Source organism: Amphiura filiformis, chromosome 8, assembly GCF_039555335.1.
Source record: "Amphiura filiformis chromosome 8, Afil_fr2py, whole genome shotgun sequence".
In the NCBI taxonomy this organism is placed as follows: Eukaryota; Metazoa; Echinodermata; class Ophiuroidea; order Amphilepidida; family Amphiuridae; genus Amphiura; species Amphiura filiformis.
In genome coordinates, this window is record NC_092635.1 from 40,445,956 (window position 1) to 40,469,558 (window position 23,603).

General features: G+C 35.7%; 1 protein-coding gene across 2 annotated transcripts in view; it reads left to right on the forward strand.

Annotated features, from left to right (window-relative positions):
* LOC140159029 (A-kinase anchor protein 13-like) overlaps positions 1-23,603 on the forward strand; it is a 186,997-nt gene that overhangs the window by 44,933 nt on the left and 118,461 nt on the right. For both annotated transcript variants that reach the window (XM_072182352.1, XM_072182353.1), the window contains one exon: positions 20,381-20,427. In XM_072182352.1, coding sequence (XP_072038453.1) covers positions 20,381-20,427 — 47 coding nt within the window. The remainder of the gene's footprint in view (positions 1-20,380; positions 20,428-23,603) is intronic.

Genomic DNA, 23,603 nt, shown 5'->3' on the forward strand with positions numbered 1-23,603 from the left:
TGTATTTAGATCAATATAACGAAGCAAGAAAATTGCAAATTTAAAAGCAAGTGAAACAGTTAAAAATTGGTGTAACACAAAACATTAAGTGCGTAAAAAATTAAGCGTCCAAAAAAAATCCACTTTTAAGTTACAGCAGCTAGGCTATAATTTGTTTAGATTTGTGTTATTCCCAAATATGGCTGTTGAACATTTGATTTACCAGCATTGTTCGCATTGTAGTATCTTCCCAGAATTGGCCATTTTATCTTTTTGGATATTAATGTGTCTATAAAAATCAGAGCTCACGTTCGTTCGTTGAAACTGTCATAATTTATTATAATTCTGTTATGAAAATATTGTAAACCCACACACGTTCCATACAAAGACAGATAAATTTACTTTGCTTTCACATTTATGTCAGACATGTTTTGCTATCAGCTCAAATTTAAATCGGATTTAAAAGGTATCGAAATAATTGATGTCTGTTTTGAAATTCAATAAAACCTTATCATGATGAGTTGAATATTTTATTGTAGAAAAATATCTGGAAGTAATCATGACATGTGCTTGCAATCAAGATTCTTTGTTCAAACATTGGGCTTTGAAAATTCAGTGTGAATTTCTAATGGTTCATGAAATCATTCTATCCTAGAGAAATTAAAATTGAAGTAGATACCAATCTGTGGTTAAATTAATCAGTGACTGTAATCTCCCGATAGCCTTATACCAGTATTAGAATCCAACCATATGCCTGGTTTTAGTAAATGGCTGGCTACTTCAGTACTACCTCTGTTGTCATCTTTGAACCAACCATGATTAACTCAATCAAGGGCAGAAAATGTGTTCAGATTTCATTCTGCCATTGTGTTTTATCAGTAGGGTGTAAAATTTGGTGGTGATCTTTGAACTTGGTAATGCAGCCATGAGTCCAGACCATGCGTAGAGGTCATTGGTTTGTTACCACACACCAACACAAAAGTGTTCCTTGATCATGGTGAACATTAAACGTGGCACTACATCGGTCCCAGTCCGGTACTCTGTGAATGCATTTATTCTTTCGTCTGTGGTTCTTTTTTTTCCCTTACTTTTTTCAGACTTTGAAGTTAGATCGTTTTAATTGAACAGTCCATTCATGCTACATGTACGCCTATCTATTTAGATGGAAAATGTGAGCCTTCACATTTAATATTTAAAATTATAGTACATCTATATTTTTTATAATTGATGTACATGTACAGAACACCAGCTGATAGTTATGAGTCCAATCAGTCCATGTTAGTAATTATTTCGTTGAATAAGTTACTGGTAGGTAAAATATAGCCACATCACTTGAACTGATGTGAACTTTTGATATTTTCCTATTAATTTTAAGCTTTATGCAATCAATTTGATCTTAACAGTTTAGTTTTAGTTTCCTCAGAACAAGGTCTTAGGTACGGTAGGATTTGAAGGTTTGGATGTGAAATTCAAAAACCTCCGGTGTGTAAATTAAAAATTTGTATAGGCCATGTGGGTAAAAACTGGGTGTGTAAATACAAATTTAGGTGTGTAAAACACTCCCTGCACAGCTGGCTGCATAAGCCCTTGCCTCAGAATCATTTGTGTTCTAAATGAATGATAAGAATCTATGGAATCGCAAGGAAGTAACATTTATCCAAGCGATCATTTGTACGGGTATATTTGGTATTGGTTGACGCTAATGAAAATAACTTCACCATCAAAATAAATTGGAAGTGTTTATATAAAGTATCCATCTTGTTGGCAAATTACATTTCACTGGAGCTGTCATTCCCGACATCCACAAAGTTGAGTTTTTTAAGGGGTGCTTAATGACCCGTAATGAGTTGTACCGACTTGAGGAAATGGACACCATCGTTACAGTAAATCGGTTTGAATACCAACTGTCATGAAGAGGTTCTTACCAAGCATGGGAACTGTCCGGATATGTGACCTTTCTTTCCTATGTGCACGCTATGCGATGAGAGAAGAGTATCTATGGATTCAAAGTCTTTCATGGTACATAGCTGTGTAGGTAGTCATCAGAATTCAAATCAAGTGATTGAAGCAAAGGATATGAATGTTACTTGAGTCCAAGTTTTTATTTCATTTTATTAGGTTTTTCTGCGAAGTACCTTTTAAGTACATGTGCGTTGATGTACCTGGGAACATACATGTACCTGTACACATGTATGAGTGGCCTAGTATTTTAACTTTTGTGAATGATGTGGGTAACACATGGAACTTGTATATGACCTCATGAACCTGAGAATACCACAATATCCGCTGCACATGTACATTCAGACATTTGCACATGTGAAAGAAAGCGTGGGATCTATTGGGGGGAAAAATGAAGTAGTTTGATTTATTTTTTGATGTAGGTCAAACATAAAGTGGGTGGAATAAATGCTGAATATGCATTGAAAAACAAAATCCTGTTACTAAAAGGTTGTTTTTTAGCTGATGCAGATGGATTCCAGTACAAGATACAATGGCTTAAATTGGTACCTGGCCTTTTAAAGGCTTATGCTTGGTAGAAGCAGCAGACTTCTTCACAGATTGAGATAGAACTTTGCCCTTATTGCTGATATGTTATATTGTCAGCAACAGCGCTGAAGATATCGAATATTTGTGCTGAATTTCAGTGCTGTGATCCTCTTCTAGCACACAGGCCACAGAGTATGGCAAACACGATCTTGAAGAACTTGCATCCAATTCGCCAGTGAAGTGTTTGTGTAAATCCGATTATCACTATGTGAACTGGATCACGCTTTTGTGTCCTGCACCACGATCGAAATGATCACAACACAAAGTCGTTGACATGTACTACCAATTCCAAAAGGTGCATGATCCAGTTACTATTAGAAGTTATGTAACCACTTGCTTGGAATTGCAGTAGCAAACTTTGATAGTACTTACTTGTTATCACAAGTTGTACTCACACCAGTACTTGTTCCAGGTGTGTGAACTTACATGTAGACACACTGATAACACACATCTTCATTTGAAGATCTATTGTTAAAATTAATCTCACTATCTCATAAAAAGAACTCATTAAATTTATAATGTCATTTGAACCATTGAACCCAATAGAGGAAATTGTACTAATTCTACGATTACTAGTCCTGGAAGTTGAAGACCTTCAGAATGATGCAATTATAATCACCAACATGTTAACCTAAATTCCTGATTCACTCAATACCTAGTGCCATGGAATCGTCTTAATGTAGATAAGGCACCCTCCGACTACCAGACATCTCAAATTGTTTATCGTCAAATTAACATTCAGGAAAGTAGGTCACAGATACACCAGACTGAAGCACTCGATCTGTAGCTCTATTCATTCATGATATAAACATTTTTTTCGAAGACCCATTACTAAATGAGTTAAATTGGGGTAGAGCCATTGCTAGAAATACATGGAACATTCTGACAGTCGTCAAGACTATTAATGGTATTATTATCAATATGACACTCCCGACATGTCGTTGAATTCTCACAAATATCCACTTCAAAATCCCCCCCAATTTTCTACCATTTATTTAGTTTCATTAAGCTTGATGTATATTCCACTTCGCCATTTTGCACGAAGCTGTGATGAAAAAATTAATTTGCCGCTTCGATCATCAAAATATCGCAGAGTATCGCGAAGAATTGTTGCCCGTCTTGTGCTTTCTGTTGGCCTACCACCAAAAGTTAAACCAAATCCCACTCTTTGCGATGCAAAAAAACCTGCTCCGCGAAGGTAATTCCTTTGCAGAAGTCTTAAAATTTCAGCTCAAATTTGTTCGCGGCCTGTGAAATCTCTGCCGCAAAGTGGAGTATACATCAAGCTTTAGGGTTGCAAAAAATTGTGAAGATCCGTAATAAATGTTTTTAAGCCAAGATCCCAAATGGCCTGCAGAAGTTTTTTTTTCTAGCACTGGGTAGAATTAACTAGAGCGATAACCGCACCATAGCTGAACCCTGTCAGCTCAATCGGAGCATTTGGAAAACTTGACCTTTGACCCCTTAATGACCTTAAATGAATATTAAAATGTTTTTGAAATGTTTAGAATGTCATAAGGATCATTGCATATAAATTTCAGCTCAATTAGAGCATTTTGAAAAACTTGACATTTGACCCCTTTATGACCCCTTAATGACCTTAAATGAATTTTAAAATATTTTTTAAATGTTTAGAATGTCATAAGGATCATTGCATATAAATTTCAGCTCAATTGGAGCATTTTGAAAAACTTGACCTTTGACCCCTTTATGACCTTAAATGAATTTTAAACTATTCTTTAAATGTTTCAATCGGAGTATTTTCGGTTAAAATTACCTTTTTTGACCCATGTGACCCCTGGATGACCTCTGACGTTTGGAAATATTTTTACTATATTCTTTATGTTTTCCTCTTTCATATGACACCCTTTATGGGGTCATACCTTCGTGGCATTTAGAGATATGTCCATTTCAGACCAAATGGTTAGTCAGTTAGCTAGTAAGCTAGTAAGCTAGTAACATACACTCATATAGGCTGAGACCATTTCATGGTTCAGCAAAAACAGTAGTTTCCATTGTTTAACTTTTGTTGTGTATTTCGGTCTTGATCATTTTCTAGTTGAATTGATTTCTCACATTGAGTCAAAAGTTCTTGTAGGTGAACCTGTCAGAAGAGGTGATCAAATGATATGTTTACTACAAAACTAGTTTCATTCTGGAGAAAAAATTCACTCACCATTTGACTTCCAGGGGGACTGAGGGTTGGTGCATTTTTTTTCCACAGCCGAAGGTGGCAAAGGTGTCTTCTTTTTTTTGCATATCAATTTTTTTTTACTCCAGGTATTTAAAAAAAAATTTCATGCATTATTACACAGTTTAGTGGGTAATTTAAAAAAATTATTTTAGTATTGGTGGAGAAAGTTCTCTTCTTTTTTGTGTGTGATAGTGGAGAGTTTTGTTTTTGTTCATTCTTGGGGAATCCCCCAAAAAACTTCTATTATTAGGCACATGAGAATTAAATTATTCAGTGAATATTTTTAAACTTTGCAACTTCTGTGCAACAATTGTTTATTTCATATTTGTCCATTATTGACTCTATTCTGTTGTCAGTGATTGAAAAGTTATTCTTCATCAAATTGGTAAGAAATTGTGCAATTGTTTTCTTTTGTGTGGGTTAGCAAACAATGCCCATTTGTCACCAATAATATGATGAAAACAGTTCTGTTGCAAGTGATCAGTGAAGCTTAAAATTGACACGTTCAACTTGGATTTGAAATTGACAGGTAAGCTTAAAAATACATTGCTACTTGCCAGCTAGTTTGTATGTCTAGATAAATATGCCTAGGATAGATGTTTGTTTCTAGTAAAAATAAAACCAAGTCACCAAATGATAATGTGAACTGGGGGAGGGGCGCTGATAATCTGAAAGTGGACCCATCACTCTACCCATTTGTAAAGAAATTTGGTCCCATCGATGTGCCGAAAGTCAACATTTGCTGGCAAATTTAACAATAATTGTTACCTATGAAATATATGCAATCATCAATTATCTGAAACACTAGCAAGCAAATAAGCCTATATTAGTATTATTTCACAAGTTAAGGTAAATTACTTTTGGGGTTGTAACTGGTACATTTTATAGTTTAAATTATTTTTTAAATAAATGGACTGATATAGTGGTTTTGGTCATGGGAATTTCTTGTTGACAAAATTCCTTTAAGTTTAAAGGATGTTGCATGCATTTGAATTAACATTAATGCTCAATATATGTACAGCATACTTGCATGAGATGTTACTACCTCAGTGTGCATTCTGAAAAGTTCAAATCAATAATTTGTCCCCAGTCTCAATAAAATAGGGAAGAAAAGAAAACAAACAGTTAAAAAGGAATGAATGAATGAATGGTTTAAAGGTCTTTGTGTTAATGCCCAATGTATACATCAAATGAGCTGCTTTGCTTTATTATGTTTGACAGATTTCTGCAACCTTCACGATTGAAAAATGTTACTGCGAGATATATTTCTGGTTGTCAACGAAATTTTGTTCAACTTGATTGGGACGTTGAAATTGCACTGCATGTTTCTGATTGGCTGTCAGGGAAATAAAGGTCAAGTGTTCAAGTAAGAAAGCAATAATACAGCGATGCCTATACCTTGCAATATAGATCAAGTACTGTGTCAATTTTGTCACCTGATGTTGCAAAAAAAGAAGAAAGAAAAAAAGAATATTGCGGTAGAAAGAGATATTGTGAAATATGCAATGGGCTTAATGTCAGGAAACGGGTTTGACATTAAACAGAGAAGGCGCCAAATGAGCATAGGCAATTATGTCACTCAATATCATATGGTATTAGCTTTAGTTAAATTGACACTGGAATGAACACATTCATTGGCAAGACTGATTGTCTGACTAGCTAACTCGATATTACTGTTACGGTAACTTTGTTACTTCGTAATTTAAACATGATACATATTTTACGTTGATAAAATATTGGCAATTAAATTTCCTGAATACAGTTTGTCCTTGGAAAAATGTTTACCATATTGAAATATTCCTTCAGTATTTTCTGAATAAACAGAAATATTAACATTTGCTATTTGTAAACTTGAAGGGGATAAAAATGAAAATGTTTTCATGTCTTATATGAATGCTCAACATGCTCAATGTTCGCGCTCGCTGCTTGCGATAGGTACTCGCAAATTGGACATTGTGATTTTAGGAACTGGGCCCTATGCTGACGCTTAGGTTTTGTTGCGCTGATGCACTCAATGCTCGTGCTATGTGCTCGCAATTCGGACGTTGTGGTCGGAGGGAACTGGGTCCTTTACTGACACATAGGTTTTGTGCTGACACACTCAATACTTGCTTGCTGCTCGCTCTGCGCACTCGCAATTTGGATGTCACAACTGTTGGGAACTGAGCCCTACACTTATGTGCTCAATGCTCAGGCTACGTACTCGCAATTTGGATGTTGTGGTCGGAGGGAACTGGGACCTATACCGACACATAGGTTTTGTGCTGACACACTCAATACTCACTACATGTTTGCTCTGCACACTCATAATTTGGAAGTCGCGATCAGAGGGAACTGGGCCAGTTCTACACATTGCTCTCCTACTAGGGAAGTTTAGGAGAGCTTTTTGCAGAGTGATTGCTCTCACTCACTTGAAAACTCTAGAAGGCTGAGCGATTGGATGGATATGGATAGCCTTACCTGTCAAAGTGTCATAGTAACAATATGATACAAAACCATTTGGTTCTCTAAATGTCCTCCTATCGAATTTGATTACTCCCCATTTTTTATTGTTGACAGTGCAATTACACCACCACCCTATCTGCCAATATAGATTCGCAAGCAATGAGTAGATTTTTTTTGAAAGACACAATAATTTGTAATTTTGTAAGGCAGGGCAGGTGCTTAATTTCAGATGTATTCAAAACCGTTATTAATAATAAATATCAAATATTAGGCTAGGATCATATTGTGTGGCTTCAGTCTGAGGCGGTGTTATAAATTGCATCTTATTCAAATCCCATGAAGGTGATGGAATTAGTATTTAAGGCAATAACTAGGTCAGCTTTGAAAATGAAGAATGTCTCATTGCATGTCAATTTATAGTTGAAGAATTTGTGTAGGTTGTTTAAAAAAAAGTTCACATTGTCGGACGTACACCCGGCGGAACTTGATCTGCGTAAGTTGCTAGGAGTAGCGGTAGGCACTGCTAGGAGTAGGTGCAATGTGAACGATGGTCAGCGTAAGTTCCGCCAGGCGTACGTCCGACGATTTACTCCTGACAAAAGTCAGGAGTAGTGAGCTGGGTGTAACCTCCGCCAGGCGTAAGTTGCAATGTGAACGCTGCTACTCCTGGCACCCGGTGTAAGTATGACCTTTTGTTAGTCGGAAATAAGAAATTACATATCGCGCGGTTGATAAAGGTCACAGAAACACCGGAAGTGGTAGCCAATGTTTACGCCGACCAGAAGTGAATGCTTGGTGGAACTAATTGGCGTAGTGCTAGGAGTAGGCTAGGTGTGGACACGCGGTAGGAGTAGGGAAAATATTTGTGGAATTTTGATCAATGTTAGCGTAAGTTTACGCGGGTGTAACTCAAAATGTGAACACGACTAATGTCTATAGCATTCAAAATTATGGTTTAAGGAGTTCATGAGTGAGCATTTGAGAGTACATCAATATCATATTTCATAAGCATTGATTAATTTTTTGAGGACAAGGTCTTATTAGTGAACTACAGTAAAGATTCACCTATTATATGGCGCTTATGGGCTCCTGATGCTAAATTTCATGTACTAATGGAACACTCCCACGGAAATAAGAAATTACATATCGCGCGGTTGATAAAGGTCACAGAAACACCGGAAGTGGTAGCCAATGTTTACGCCGACCAGAAGTGAATGCTTGGTGGAACTAATTGGCGTAGTGCTAGGAGTAGGCTAGGTGTGGACACGCGGTAGGAGTAGGGAAAATATTTGTGGAATTTTGATCAATGTTAGCGTAAGTTTACGCCGGGTGTAACTCAAAATGTGAACACGACTAATGTCTATAGCATTCAAAATTATGGTTTAAGGAGTTCATGAGTGAGCATTTGAGAGTACATCAATATCATATTTCATAAGCATTGATTAATTTTTTGAGGACAAGGTCTTATTAGTGAACTACAGTAAAGATTCACCTATTATATGGCGCTTATGGGCTCCTGATGCTAAATTTCATGTACTAATGGAAAACTCCCACCTGAAAATTCAACAAGAATTGAGGGTCTGTATACTTATTTGCTGGTGGGATTATTATGAGAGGGCACTTTTAGTTTGTGCGGGGGGGGGGTCACTTCCATTGTGGCCTGTACACCATCCGCGATAATAAAAGCGCGTAAAAAGGGTAGTTTTTCGTGGGTAGGCATGATACACTTGTATCGTGTTTTGGGGGTAAAAACATGAAAAATCTCAATGGAGCCTGTTTGTGCTATTATGTGAATATTTATAGTATTGCATGACATACCTCCCTTTGTTTGAAGCACACTTACATTGTGTGAATTTTATGAAAAACAAAATGCTTTGTTTTTTTCTAAAAATTAATGAAAGCTGAGATGATAGCATCTGCAATGACCACTATCTTCATAGACCACTATCTTCATCTTCATTGTGTGTAAACCACGATGTAAATGCCTGTTTATCAAAAATGCCCACAGTCGATGATTTATGAGCGTTTTGTTTTCCAAAATTTGCACATGATTTCAAACATCGAGGTAAATAAGACCTTGTCCTTTGAATGATTTGTGCTTTGAATTATAAAATATCTGCTTGAAAGCATTGTGAGAGGTGTCAGTAATTATAGCCGTTTACATGGAGGCAATTTAGCCGCATTAGATAGGCCTTAGAAAGAATCGATTCCATCTACTTAAGACAGTCTAGCTATCAGGAATAAGCTCCTGAAACCAAATGCTTTGTAGTCTGCAATATATGCAAAGATGATGCACACAGTAAAATAAGAGAAAATATACAAACACCTTCATGTAAGCCTACTCAAGAGTTAGCCTTGTATCAAGACATAGATTATACATTTGCGTAACAAAGCTGTGTCATCCCTCGATGAAGTCTTGACAAAGGCTAATTTCGTGTAGGCTTTCGTAAAGAAGGATAGACCCCTGTAATATTATGGGTACTTGACTTTATAATATTTACACACCAACACACTTTAAAAGCCACTACACAAACTCGTCATTGGCCAATATTCATACCTATGTTGACTTAAATTTCAGTTTATGCATCTACATTTTGTATGAAATAGTATTGGTATGGATAAGCCCACTCAAAATGGGTGAATATGACATTTTGTTTTGCCCGCGCATTGTTTACAGAGTGACAAAAGGAATGTGTGATTCATTTTCGTGGTAGTCCAGTAAATTTGCTAGCTTCCAGCACAGATTCTCAATCTGTGCTTCCAGTTACAGTGATCAATGATCATGTTGATGTTTCAATAATTATAGGGAGTTTATAATGAAAGACAAAGATAAAGACAATTTATCGCATCTGATGTCATCTGTCAATCAAACTCGAGCACGGTTTGTTTACAAGTGTCGTGATGATGACTTGCTTAACGCGGATTTATAACCGGGCACCATATTGTTAATTTTGCACCTTGAAACATGCAAACCATCTCAAAAGTTAGGTCTTTATAGTAGGAAACTTTCTTAACCGAAGACACCATGTCCACAATGCCTAGAAAAGCTGCTTTTTGCCTTGTAAAAGTACGTAATTTTTCGCCATTTCCTGCTATTCCTTTTCTCCGATCAGCACCAGATAGATCGGTCTTCCTTTTACGCGCTGATTGACCTGTGTAAACCAATCAAGGATCGTAATTGACAGTGACATCAGACGCGATAAATTGTTTTTATCTCTGTCTTTAATTATAGTAGTGATCATCTTCTGTGAGTTATTCAGATTAATTGGAAATGCAAGATATGAAACTTGATTTTGAAATTTGGTTCCATGAAGAAAATCAGCAGCCTATGAGGTCACTCGACAAACAAACAGCATGGTATTGGTTACCAAACCCCAATTTGATAGGCCAATTGTGAGATGTTCTCTACAACTTTGTCCTGTTGCATGATCCCAGAGAATTAAATTGTTGGGTGACTTTGGTAATAATTTGATTAGTTTCCTTTCCCAAAATTGGGTGATATTTCTGTGATTTGACCCACATTCAGGCTTTCCAGGGTCTATGCTCTTACAACCAGTTACGTTCAACTTCAAATTTAGAAGAGGAGAGAGAAATGCAAGACAACTGGACTTGGTAGCCATCCGGTGGGGGGGGGCACTCACATGTAAACTTGTAAAGGTGGTACGGGTATGTGCAGCGGTCGACAAGGATCTCCTTTTTAGGCTCTCCGGCAGTTTTTTTGGATCGGCTCCAGTTCTTTGAGCCGCAAACTCTGACAATTATTGTAGTAGCTCTTTAAGCTAAAATTTGGAAAAAAAAGGATTTTTTTAGCTCCCCAGCCTATATTTTGGCCCTAATTTCAGTGTATCAAGCCCAATTTGCCCCAAAATCGGTTCTTAGTTCCCAAAGTTTGGTGCTCCGCGCCGCACACCCCTACCAAAATTTATGTTGAGTGCCCCATTCGGGGTAGCCATACATATACTTTGTCATGTGGGATGACAACAGAGTAGCATGGTAGAAATCGATATTTGTCATACTGAAAAACAGTAAAGTAGGGTAACTTGGTGCTTGGAAAGTTGCACTGCTCTAGAAACACAGGGTCTGCAACCTGCTTTATCATGATTGTCTGTTGATTAAAGTTGATTTAATAAGGTAATATCAAATAGTTACATGAATAACGGCCAGTGTCCTGGTCCCAACACTAAACTGAATCTAGCTAGGGTATGAGTGAGGAAATATTTCAATATTTACTGAGAGGTGACAAGCACTACCAATAGTGCATTGCATTATGGGATTGTGTGTAAACACAGCAGGTAGTTTGCTTTACAGGTACTTGACCATTGTTCATCGTTTTATTTTAGTCACCTTTCTAGGGTTGGGACTGTCCCTGGTTGATTCAAACTTTGACTTTCCTATTGTTCATCTTTAACCAGAATGCATTGCAATGTTTGTGGTCAAATATAATATTTATTATATGAATTTAAATGATGATAATGGTTACTTTATTTTATTTAGTTGTTTTTTCTTGAGCTAAGACAAACACTTTATATGTTTGAAGACAACATTTTGTAAATTGTATGAAAATGGGTGTAAACACTCTTCAGAAATGGTACTGGGGGAGGAGGGGGAATGAAACATCTAGCATCTCCTGGGACAAATCCAGCTATCGGCTCATTTTCCCATCCCCATTCCACCATGTAGTGGTACAATAACCGAATAGGGTGCAACTAGCCGCAGTCGGTGGCACTCACGGACTTAGCGAGCGCGTAGCGCGAGACATTCAATCGAGCGCGTCAGCAACCTCTCTGGATAGTATACTAATAGCAACAGAGCCCGAAAGTAGTGCTAGGTGCAACGTGAGTCCAGTCCTTGTTCACAAAGTTTAGGGTTACGGTGTAGGGTTGGGGTAGGGCAGTCTTGTAATAAGACTTCAGTAGAGTTGCAACCTATTCGGCAATGACGCTCCCATGTAGTTTATATATTAAAGACTTCACAAAAAGTATACATCTATTATAAATAGCTTCAGAACTATTGTTATTAATCGTATTCACAATATTTTGCCCAATGTCATTAAATATTTACAACACAGTACGACAGGACCATAGCTCAACAAGTCTTCATAGTATCATACTTTTATTTGAAAAAAATCACAAAATTCTACACTAACTTGCGAAGCCTCTTTTTTTGTCAATTCAGGTAGACAAGAATACATAAGATTTTTATGATTCTGAAATTGATCGTAAAATTGCTTTGTCATGGAATCCCTGGGATCCTTGCAGACAAAAGCTGTACAATTAATGATTATACTTATGTTTCGTACCAATATTGTCATGCATTATTATTTAAAAATGACTCGGTTTACTGCCATATTTACATGAATGCCGAGAAAATGGAAAACTGAAATTCTTTGTAGTACGACCTGTTGCATGTTTACATTTTGTTGTCAATATTTGTGTAAATTTAAATACCTGGACAAGAGACAAAATTATTTTTTCCATGCATTTTCATGCTTGTTTAAAATTTGCTTTTTTTTTTTTTTTTTTAAATCAGAATATTAATATTACTGGTAGTGATCAAACAATTTTTATCCTGATAGTTAATGGCAAACAAGGCTTCTTTGATCACCAAGGCCATGTGTTTGACTTCAATGCAATAATTATGATAAATGAAGTAATTGTTTGAATATTACCTGGAATTGGTAATGCATTTGCATGTAACAGTTTCACTACAGTCTTGAAAGCATTACAGTCTTGAAAGCTTGTGCATAATCAATACAATAATATTACTACTAGTACTAGGCTTCAATGTAGGCTTATATTAGGAACAGACTGCTAACATGGTTAATGGCAGTTATATTCATGACCAGTTATATTCATGACTAAACCAGCTAAAACAGCTATCTTTTGTTATCAAGGGGAACCCTGACTTAACATAAAGGGGAGACACTCATAAGTCAATAGTATTGGATTTGATCTTTTGTGATATGAAGAAGATATGTGTCAGTTATCTATTTCTTACTTGTGTGCATTGTTGTGTTGTTTGCAAACTAAACCATTGTATTGTGCACATAGGATTGGCCTTGATGTACAATTGTGATTAGGTAGATGGAAAAAAACCAGGGCAGACAAACTGCATAATTCAGTTGTTCCAAGATATTTATTTTTCTGGAAGAGATGCTAAAATTACGAAAAACTTGAGAAATAAAAATCCAGTCAACTTCGGCCATAAAAATGGCTGTTTAGGCTGATGTTTTGGTTCTCGACCCTTTCTGATGTTCTCTCCACAGTTTCTGGGATTTGTCGGATTAAAAAAAAAAATGTTTAGTTTAGACTTAGAAATGCTTTAGAAAAGTGTTATACATAAAAATAAGTTACATAGAAAACAAGGATCATTTCTGAGTCTTTGTGGTACTCGAAGAGGTTTATCCCTATCTTACTAAAAAGAAAAGAAAAAGGGCCTCCTCCTTAATTTTTCCTTGACTTTTGGGTAAGAAAAAAAAACTATAATGCTAATATAAAAAAAATCCCCTTTTCATCAATTCATGAAAATCTTCTGGATGAGAATGAAAACATTAATTTTATATGGCCTTATAGAGCTAAAAAATGTAAAATCTGGGTCGGTTGGGCCTGTAAAACGGGTTTTTTCCCCTATTGCCTTTATATGGAGAAATGGATGTTGCTTTTGTGTTATGCCAGAAAGAGGTTATATTTATTGATGCCAGGTATTGATGACTTTTAAATGTCTTTTTTTTCAATGGTCAATGGTGTTGGTATTGAATATTCAGTGATTCAATTATTTGAGGTTCCATTGATTTAATTAGTTTATACATACAGTGTTATGCCTGTACTTGTTGTACTAATATCTATGAGGGGAAAGTAATAAACATTTGGAAAATCTGTGTCCGGTATATGGTTGCTTAATTTGGATGATAAAAATATTTTGTGACATTGATAAACATACTCTTGACTTATTTTATTAGATTTACGCTTAGAAAGTACGCTTGAGTCAAATGTACTTTTTCAGAATATTATTAGTTCAAATGTTCATTATTGTGCAAATCTGATTTTAGCAATTTAATCAGTGCAGTGAATTAATTAGCTTTAATTGACTGAAAGTGTTCATGCATATGTAATTGTACCAATATATTGCTTTAAAACAATGTACAAAGGTTGTTGCAATATTATATATCATGCACAATAATTGCTTTCTAGAGTATCATAGCTTTTAACTTAAACTTTTAATCTTCTATTTTACAATTTGCATTATTAAAAATATCAAAAATCATTAAAGTGTAATAATAATGCAAGTGTGCAACTTAGCTACTTGCAGATAGAAATTATTTTTTATGTGTTTTTAAAATGTTTAACAGTCACTCTGACTCTCAAGACTAAATTTATGACATTTCACTTCAAGAAATATGCACCAAAAATTTAAACTTTGCTTTCTGCTTGAAACATTTGACTACTTGATGAAAAGGTCAAGTGACCTCTTCTTCCCCCACATGTTTCTGTATGCAGATTGAGCACAGCATGCAGTACTTCAAGTTCAAGGTATTGCTGGTGTTGAATACAGGCATGTAAATCATATGGTGGAAAAAATGGTGCAGGAGTTCTTATTATAACTGAGAAGACCTTTTAATGTCCTTTAAATGGCCTTTTTGACTATTTAGGGAGGTTGTTGCTTGGCATTTTTAATTAAAGTGGATTACCAAGCAAATTATACCGTATTTTCTGACTTATATATATGCTGCTGGTTGTAAGCTATGTATAGCTCATAGTCAAATTAAGCTCAATATTGCATTGGTGTGTAAGGCAGTAAGACTGGGGTGCATACGTGTTTGCCAGCAAATGAGGACACACACACGACAGGTAGAAGAAGAAGAGAAAACCCCAAGCTTTTGGACCTATAGCGCTACCCTTGCATCTAGGTCTACATTACATTTTAATAAAAGGTAGTGATTTTTGTGAGTATCAAGCAGTCACCCATTAGTTGCTTCACTTTCCAATGTAATAAATTAAACATATTGTAAGTACACATTAATCTAGACAGTATCTATGGTATTTGCTCAGTCTTACAAATATTTCATTATTATATGGGGACTTAGAAGATGGCACAGGGGAGTCAAGTGTACACACAATTTATGTGTAGAAGATGTGATTTTATAGTCAATGAATTTTGTCTCTTTTTTTTTGAAAATCAGAAGAGTTTGATGAAAAATAGAACTTAGCAGGGAATACTACTCAAATAACACACAATGGTACAGACAAAAGAATGCTTTGGGCTCAACAAGTATGAATTATTTTTATTCCAGAACTTTGAGCTTTCCTACTTATTTTGATGGTTGCCTAACATATTCACTGTGTTTTCTGAAGGGTACTGATTTTGTATTAGCCCGGAGTAATTGAGGATGTGGTTAACTGATGGAGCATGAATGCAAATGTCAAAGAAGTCCCTTGTAGGAAAAGTTCAATGAATCGGAATGGAAGTTATATTTTTGCTGAAAATAAAACGGTTTTAATAGTTTTAATAAAGCAACTTTTGTAACCAAAATAAAAACATTGTGGTGAACTCAAATCGCTTTAAAAAGATATCGGGTCAATAACCACTTTGAAAAAATGAATAAAGTGAAGGTTTTTACTACAGTCTCCTAGGGGTTTATGGAAAACTAGCATTTAAAAATATATTTTTGCATGTAAATTTACAATATTAATAAAGGATAACAAAGGAGGTTTTGTTAATTGAGAAGCAGGAATAGAAAATATACTATTTTGAAGTAAAATGTGACTTTTTTTTAATGCCACCAGCAGATTTGCATGAATTAATTCTAATTTTGTTTTATTTTCAAATAATTTTAATGTTTCCAAACATAGGGATTTAATCATGAGTAGCGCAAAATGTTATGTTAATCTGTGTAATGATGGAAAAACATTATGATGACTTCATTAAGAATTAATTTCAACGTGGTGTTTATTCAATAAACAATGTAATATTTCAGTTGGTTCAAGTTTCAAAATTTGAAATAAGAATGACTGGTTACAACATGTTAAAATCTGACAGCAATGTTTTTTGTGTGATTTTGAAAATAATTTTAACAGACTTCCCTTTTACATACATGTGCAAAAAAAGTCCAATCCTAATGCTTGTGCTTTCTCACCATTGTATTTTTGTTGAATAATCACTGCTGTCCTCAGCAAGTGTGTAACTTCTCCAGATACTCATATGTATGATGTTATTATCTCTACTATACAAAGAATGTCTGATAAGTCCTATCGTGATCAGCATTCCTGCAATGTGAAGAGGGCCGATTTTGTCACCTGATCAACTTCGGTTTTGTGGAAGGTTATCAGAGTTAGTAAATAATTCCAAGCTGCTGGGGGTTGCTTTACTTGATAAGGCGATGCTCAGGGTTGCTTATTAATTGTTCACACCTTAGAGGTCGTTAGTAAATTAACATGATCAATTGGAGCATATGAGAGAGGTGGATAGGTAAATTTCAGGTTGATTTGAAAATGTATGTGTTGTGTACATGAATGCATAGGTACATGTAGCAAAGTAAGAGAAAAAGTAGCTAATATTATTCTAGATCTGGTCTTTTCACCTCCTACTAGATATGTCCATTTTACTTTCAAGGTTCAAAATCATGATATGAAAAATGAGTTTGTGTCAGTTTCTGTTACAAGGTAGCTCTCTTCCCCTTCTCTGCAAATTTAGTGAAATAATGTTGTAGAGCATTGAGACTGCATGGACAAACCCCATCCCCATGTAGTGAAACTGCATGGTCATCACAACCTTCTTTGCCATTTATCTTGAAATGCACTCAGTGTAAACGGCTAACCACCCTTTAGTTCTGAGGTCTTCAATTGGTCAGAGACTTACATTATTTCCAAAGTTCTGTAAATTAAATAAATTAAAAAGAGCTCAACCTTTGAGTCCAAACTTATGATCATATCAAATGGTTCATTAAATTGTTTGATTACCTCATAAGTTGCATAATAATGCATGTTATATTGTATAACACCTGATTTTCAGGGAAGCTTCACACTTAAACAGGAGAGAGTCCACTTGTAAGTAGCACTGCAGGATTTTAATTTTAGCTTGAACCTGTGAATCAATTCTTGGAAAGATTCTCTGAAACAAATTTGCATTCAATGAATCAAATATTTGTATATTTTAGTCAGCAAAGATTGGGGCGAGAAGCAAATGATTCTTGCAAACAACTATTGCAAGAATTATTTGTGCATCGTGTGACAAAATTCTATCCCTGCACTACTAGTCAATATAAATGTGTTAGAGTAGACCCTCTGCGGCACTACAAATTACACCCTAGTCGGCCACGTTGGCCATAGCCAGTATTGTGGAATAACTCTTTTAACAATTTTGATCACTTTGCTACACAATTTTGGAAATTTGTAGCAATTTTATGCCGTAGACTTGTACAGTGAAGTGTGCAAATGTACCAAACTCAAGTAGTGCAAGCTGATAATGCTACGCATAAAAAATGTCCAACGCTGCTAGTCAGCCAGTTGTCACTTGCGCTGCACACTCTGAAATTTATCATAATTGAGGAAGATATCCTGGTTGCATTGGTTTGTTATAGGTTGATCAGAGTATGTGCCTCAGAGCTGCAGATCACTGAATGTTGAGTGCCCCTGGTTTAATTATGCGACAGAATTTAATTTCCCTGAAATAATAATAATATTGCTGTAAAATGTGTTGTTAGTTAAAGGGTTCTATGACAAAAAATGGCACTAAAATGTGTACTTTTAAAACATGCAAACGACGGTTTGTGGTTAAATCAAGTATTTTACATATGAGTGGGTTATTCCATTGGAAGTAAATGTAAGGTTATGATGTGAAATACCTGGCAGTATATGTTAATTATTAATACTGTGTAGTGAATAAAAACCTAAGCCAGACCAGCTGTTCACATTGCATTTTACCACTTAAATGCATTTTAATAAAAGTATATTGAAATAGGAATTTGAAAATGTCAGTGTATAGGATTATATAATTGCAGCCATATTTATTTTCTTTTGACTAAAAAATTGTCTACATATAATATTTTTTAGTCTTATTATATTCAAATGTTAGTAGTAACATATGTCGGCATCAGCATCGGAATTGCTGAAACTGGGCTACTCCAGTTGAAATCCATACAAGACATAACCTTAAATGTCCCGCTTGGGGGTGTATGTCCTTTCACCATCAACCAGGTTGTTTCTGCTGCGCTGCAAATGTAGGGTAGCAATACACTCTTCGCGTATTCAGGAGGGAGGGCGGAAGTCCAGAAAATATTTTTTGTGACCTTCAAGGTCAGATTTTGATTGCTTGCGCTGTATTTGTAGTAAGTGACTTATGGTGTCAACCACTATTATCGTCACCAGAACTGTTTCTACTGCGAACGTCACCACATTTGATTCAATAACCACCTTAAATTAAAAGGTGGTTGATGGTGCAGTTTACTCGCATCACCCTGCACCACCCTTCAACCAGATCTGTTTCTACTGGGGCCGTTACTGCATATTCCTCGCATTGCCCCAAATTGCCTGGCATTTTATATTGTCAAAGATCTGCTCAGTAGAAACATGCTGATTTCAGCTGCGATATCACGTCTGCAATGTGATAAGAGCTAGAGTTCAGTGGGGAATAGAATATTTCTTTGGAAGTTGGAACATATGTCTTCAAAAAGGAACCATTTAAAATTTTTTTGTGAATATGTAATTCTTCATGAAAAATTTGGAGGTACTTAAATATTAAGATTTCAACGAGCAGGAAAAATCTTCTTCAGAAGTACGCAAGCACTTCCATAAAGCCCAATTTGATTGCATTTGCCTTTGGTGGATCATTATCAATTCAATTCGGAGGAAGAAGAGAAAAAACATTTTTCAAGAATAAAATATCAATTGCACATAAAAGCCGCACTTCATTATTGCCTTAAAGGCTGTGCGTGTGTGCACCGCTGTTACAACTTACAAATTGGCCCTATGGACACACAACCTTCGAAATTAATTTTATCTACTCTGCTCACATTTATCCTAATAGTAATATCAGCAACCAGAAACCAGCATATCTATTCACTGGTCTAATTTCAGCGTTACACCAGTGATTACCGATCTGTTCCAGAAAGTAAATCCCCATAAGTGATTTAACGCAGACAGAGAGGATCTATTTTGGGAAGAAAACTATTGATTTTGCTGTTTTAAATTCTATCCCAAGGGAAAATGAGAAGATTTGTGCTAATGAATTAAAATTGTGTTCTCATAATGACTACAGTACTAACAGTAGTATTACTAGGGTCAATTTTAACAAATTACGCTTAGTAATACCGTATTGGTCCGAGTATAGTCCCACCCGTTTTTATGTGAACATTTTTCACAATTGGGGTGGGATTATACTCAATTTCAAAAAAAAAAAATTCAAGATATTTTGTATTTTTAATATGAAAATTGATAATTTGTATTCATGTCATACTCTATTAATGATTTCAAAATGCATTGAATTTGAATGCATTTTGAAATCATTAATAGAGTATGACATGAAAACAAAGTATCAATTTTCATATTAAAAATACAAAATATCTTGAATTTTTTTTTTTTTTTTTTTTTTTTTTTTTTACAATTTCTGAAATTTTTGAAAAATGGGGGTGGGATTATACTCGAGCGTGGGACTATACTCGGACGAATACGGTAATATGGGGAGGGGGACTTTCTTTTATATTATTTTTTCACAGTTTATTTCAGAACTGCCAATTTAAAAGCCTTCATAAATATTTTTTACTCATAGGCTGTGATTATGTGATAGCTGTTTGTACTGTGTAAAAATGAAAATTTATTTAGCGCTTTTCGCGTTCCAAGTTGCTGCCGCGAAAATAACAACGCGCAAATATATTTTTTTCGTGTATAGGCCAATATAAAGAAACTTACCTTAGAATGGCAAATTTAAAAACAAGGGAAACAGTTCAAAATTGGCAAAACGCAAAAAATTATTTGCGCGAAAATGTCCACTATTGCAGTAATTACGAATAAAAGAAACTGCAAAACTGCTCTGAAAAGTTCAAATCGCAAAAAATCAATTCCATGCAAAAATGAAGGGTATGATAAATTGCTCATAAAATTTAAATTTGTTTTCTGGGAACTTGTACATTATTAAAGAGTACTGTTTTATGTGATAAATGGGTTGTAAAATAAACTTCTGTTGTGATTAATAATGTGAATATGTTTTTCTGTTTTATTGCAGGTGAATTCTGTCATATGGCATTCTCCCCCACTGAAGCTCCGGTCTATGTAAGTACCAGGAATTGCTGTCACTTTTGAACTGAAATATACCCTGGGAAAAATTCTCATTGTATAACAATAAAAAAAATAGCAATTTATATAGTGCATTATGCAAAAGCCTTGATGCGCTTTATTTGGTGTAGTATGTTTCAAAATGATATGTTACACAATAATTATGTTCTTGTAAATTGACCTCATGTTGTTGAGGTTGAGGTTTAATACCCAATTCCTAAAAGGTCATGCCATTACTGTGTACGCACATATATTTGGGCTCAAGAACCCTGCCATGTGAGATGGTGATGTGAATCTTATAGAACCCAAACAGCCTCAAATCTTAAGATAAAGTCCATTAACCCTCAAATTTATCTGAGATATTATGAAGAGTATGAGGTTGAGGTTTGGTATTCATTGTAAGATCAATCGGTGAATGGGATACACAAAGTATCTGTGTTGAGTACTTATCTGCTGTGCTTGCATGTAGTTGAATGAGTAGCCTTCTGCTAGTCCATGCAAAAATGGGGAAGTCAAAATAACCCTTCCACATTTTGCATAGCAGACAGTGGACACAGAAAGTTTGCTTGAAGATTTTAAACATGATTTTGTTATTTGTTCAGAAAATTATGTATTTCCAAGGAAAAAGACCAAATGTTTTACCTGTAGGTTTCTTTTTCAAATTATCCATCGCGTCATCTGGTGTTATATGATTGAGGAAAACTTGTCCTTACATTATTTGTATTGTCCTTGCATTGTTGTGATGTTGCACTGTTAAGTTTGAAATTTAGGAACAAGACATATATGCACCCTATTACATATGGTATACTTGTTTTCAAGATTGTGTTGTTTGTTTTATTACTATGGGTTGTATTATTACTTTAGCTGTATTCACATTGTCGAACGTACTCCCGGTGGAACTTGGTCGGCGGAAGTTGCTATGGTCAGCGTATTAAGTTCCGCCAGACATACGTCCGGCGATTTACTGCTGACAAGTCAGGAGCAGTGAGCTAGGTGTAATCTCCGCCAGGCGTATGTTGCAATATGAACGCTGCTACACCTGGCACCCGGTGTAAGTTTGACCTTTTTTGGTCGGAACTATGGAATTACATTTCGTGTGGTTGAAAAAGGTCATGGAAACACCGGAAGTGGTAGCCGATGTTTACTCTGACCAGAAGTGAATGCTAGGTGGAACATGTCGGTGTAGTGCTCGGAGTAAGCTAGGTGTGGACACACAGTAGGAGTAGGGAAAATATTTTTAAAATTTTTATCAATTGATGTTAGCGCAAGTTAACGCTGGGTGTAACTCAAAATGTGAACACGACTATTATTGACTTGTGTAATATTTTTCTGCATTGTCAGCATGCACTGTGGGTGGTTTATTGTTTGTTTTTTATGGATTCATAATTGTTGGTCTGTGTTATTTGTCTTATAATTGAATTCAACATTATGTGGTTAGACAGCATAATGATCAAATCAAGCAAAAAATTAGGTTCTTAGGTAAACATAACCAATTTTCAATTTCCCAAGGAATATGTCTAATTGTCTATTTTACAGCTTTAGTATACAAATGTACTGACAGTTCATGATATGCAATTATAGACCATCAAAATATGTATCGATGGTCTATGATGCAATTTTCTTATTGCTAGAAATAATGAAATACATTAGAAGTTGGACACATGTATGTATCGGGTATGTATCCATATTTCAAAATCAATTTGACTGATGTACGACTCCTTTTGCTTGATTACATTAAAACTAGAAGCTGTTTTAGGATTATTGTTGGCATAAAAATATGTAAGCAAGTAAGACAGTGAGAAGGCAAGCAAGCTGTGTATGATTTTGTGAAAAGTAAACAAATAGAACATTCCATTGGGAATGTAACATGGAGATTGTATGTGCATGGTATGTGCGATCCCCATGGTGACCCAACATTGCATTGTGCCCTATTGTTTACTTTTTGATAAAAATGAGCGTGGTAATTTACAAATGAAATTTCAAAACCGAGGTACTGTCACCACACCAAAATACAGGTCTTGCATCAACCTTTCAAGGGAGCTTAAGAATTCCGGAAAAGGTGGCTTTTGTGGGTTGCTCTACCGGATGTCAATTTGTACTGAAATTCCTTCCCACAAGGTAATAGGCATATTGCATAAACAATAGATACATCTGGGATGATCCATCTTTGTCATGTAATACGCATATCATTGTATAAATATGGGAAGGAATTTCGGTTCTAAAGGACAAGCCCATGATCCATGTATGATATAAAATTGGATCGGTTGAGCCCATATTTATTGGTCGAGCTATGAGTTTTAAAATATTGGACGAGACGTAGTCGAGTCCAATATTTTACAACTCATAGCGAGACCAATAAATATTGGGCGTAACGCATCCAATTTTATCATTATTATGTTTTGGATCCAATATTATCACAACTTGGATCCATCAAAACATAATAATGCATAAACTATGTGTGGTGGTGTTCTTGGAACACAATTGTGGCTTGGATTTCTGCTTGGAATTGTGGGTACCGTATTCGTTCCATTAACCACCCATGCCCCTATAAGCGCCCACCCCACCCAGTGACAACAAGCTAGCTAATATAGTTTATTAACTGCCCATGCAAATCTGAATCATGGTCTGAAACATATCACACACGGATGATGATGGATGAATATTTTGCATCTTTTTTATGTATTGATGGCTAAAACAATGTAAAATATAAGAGCCCACCCAAAATGACTTTGTTAAGCGCCCTGGACGATTAATGGAACAAATACAGTACTTTCCAGACCTGGAAAAAATGTTAATTTCCTGGCAAGAGAGATAAATTTCCCTCCAACTTTCTCACCATTTCTTATATATTTCTTTATCCAGAAAAGCAAAATTTCCCTAGGGCTCATATTGAAATACCCTACCATGCTTTCACACAGAAAGAAGGCAGGATTCCCCTCGCTAAGCGCGCGCCTTAGGAAAGCTCGGTCAGGAAAGCGCGCTCCTAATTTAAGTCAGTGAAGTGGCTAATTGCAGTGTTATAATCACACAGGATTTTAACAAAAGAAGGCTAGCACGGGAAAGCTGCAGGATGGCGCACACCTTCCTGTGTAAGGGAATTTCAAAAAGAGCCCCTACATGTACGAATGACCAAGACAGAAAACCAGTGGATGAGCTTAGCAATTTATGTTAAG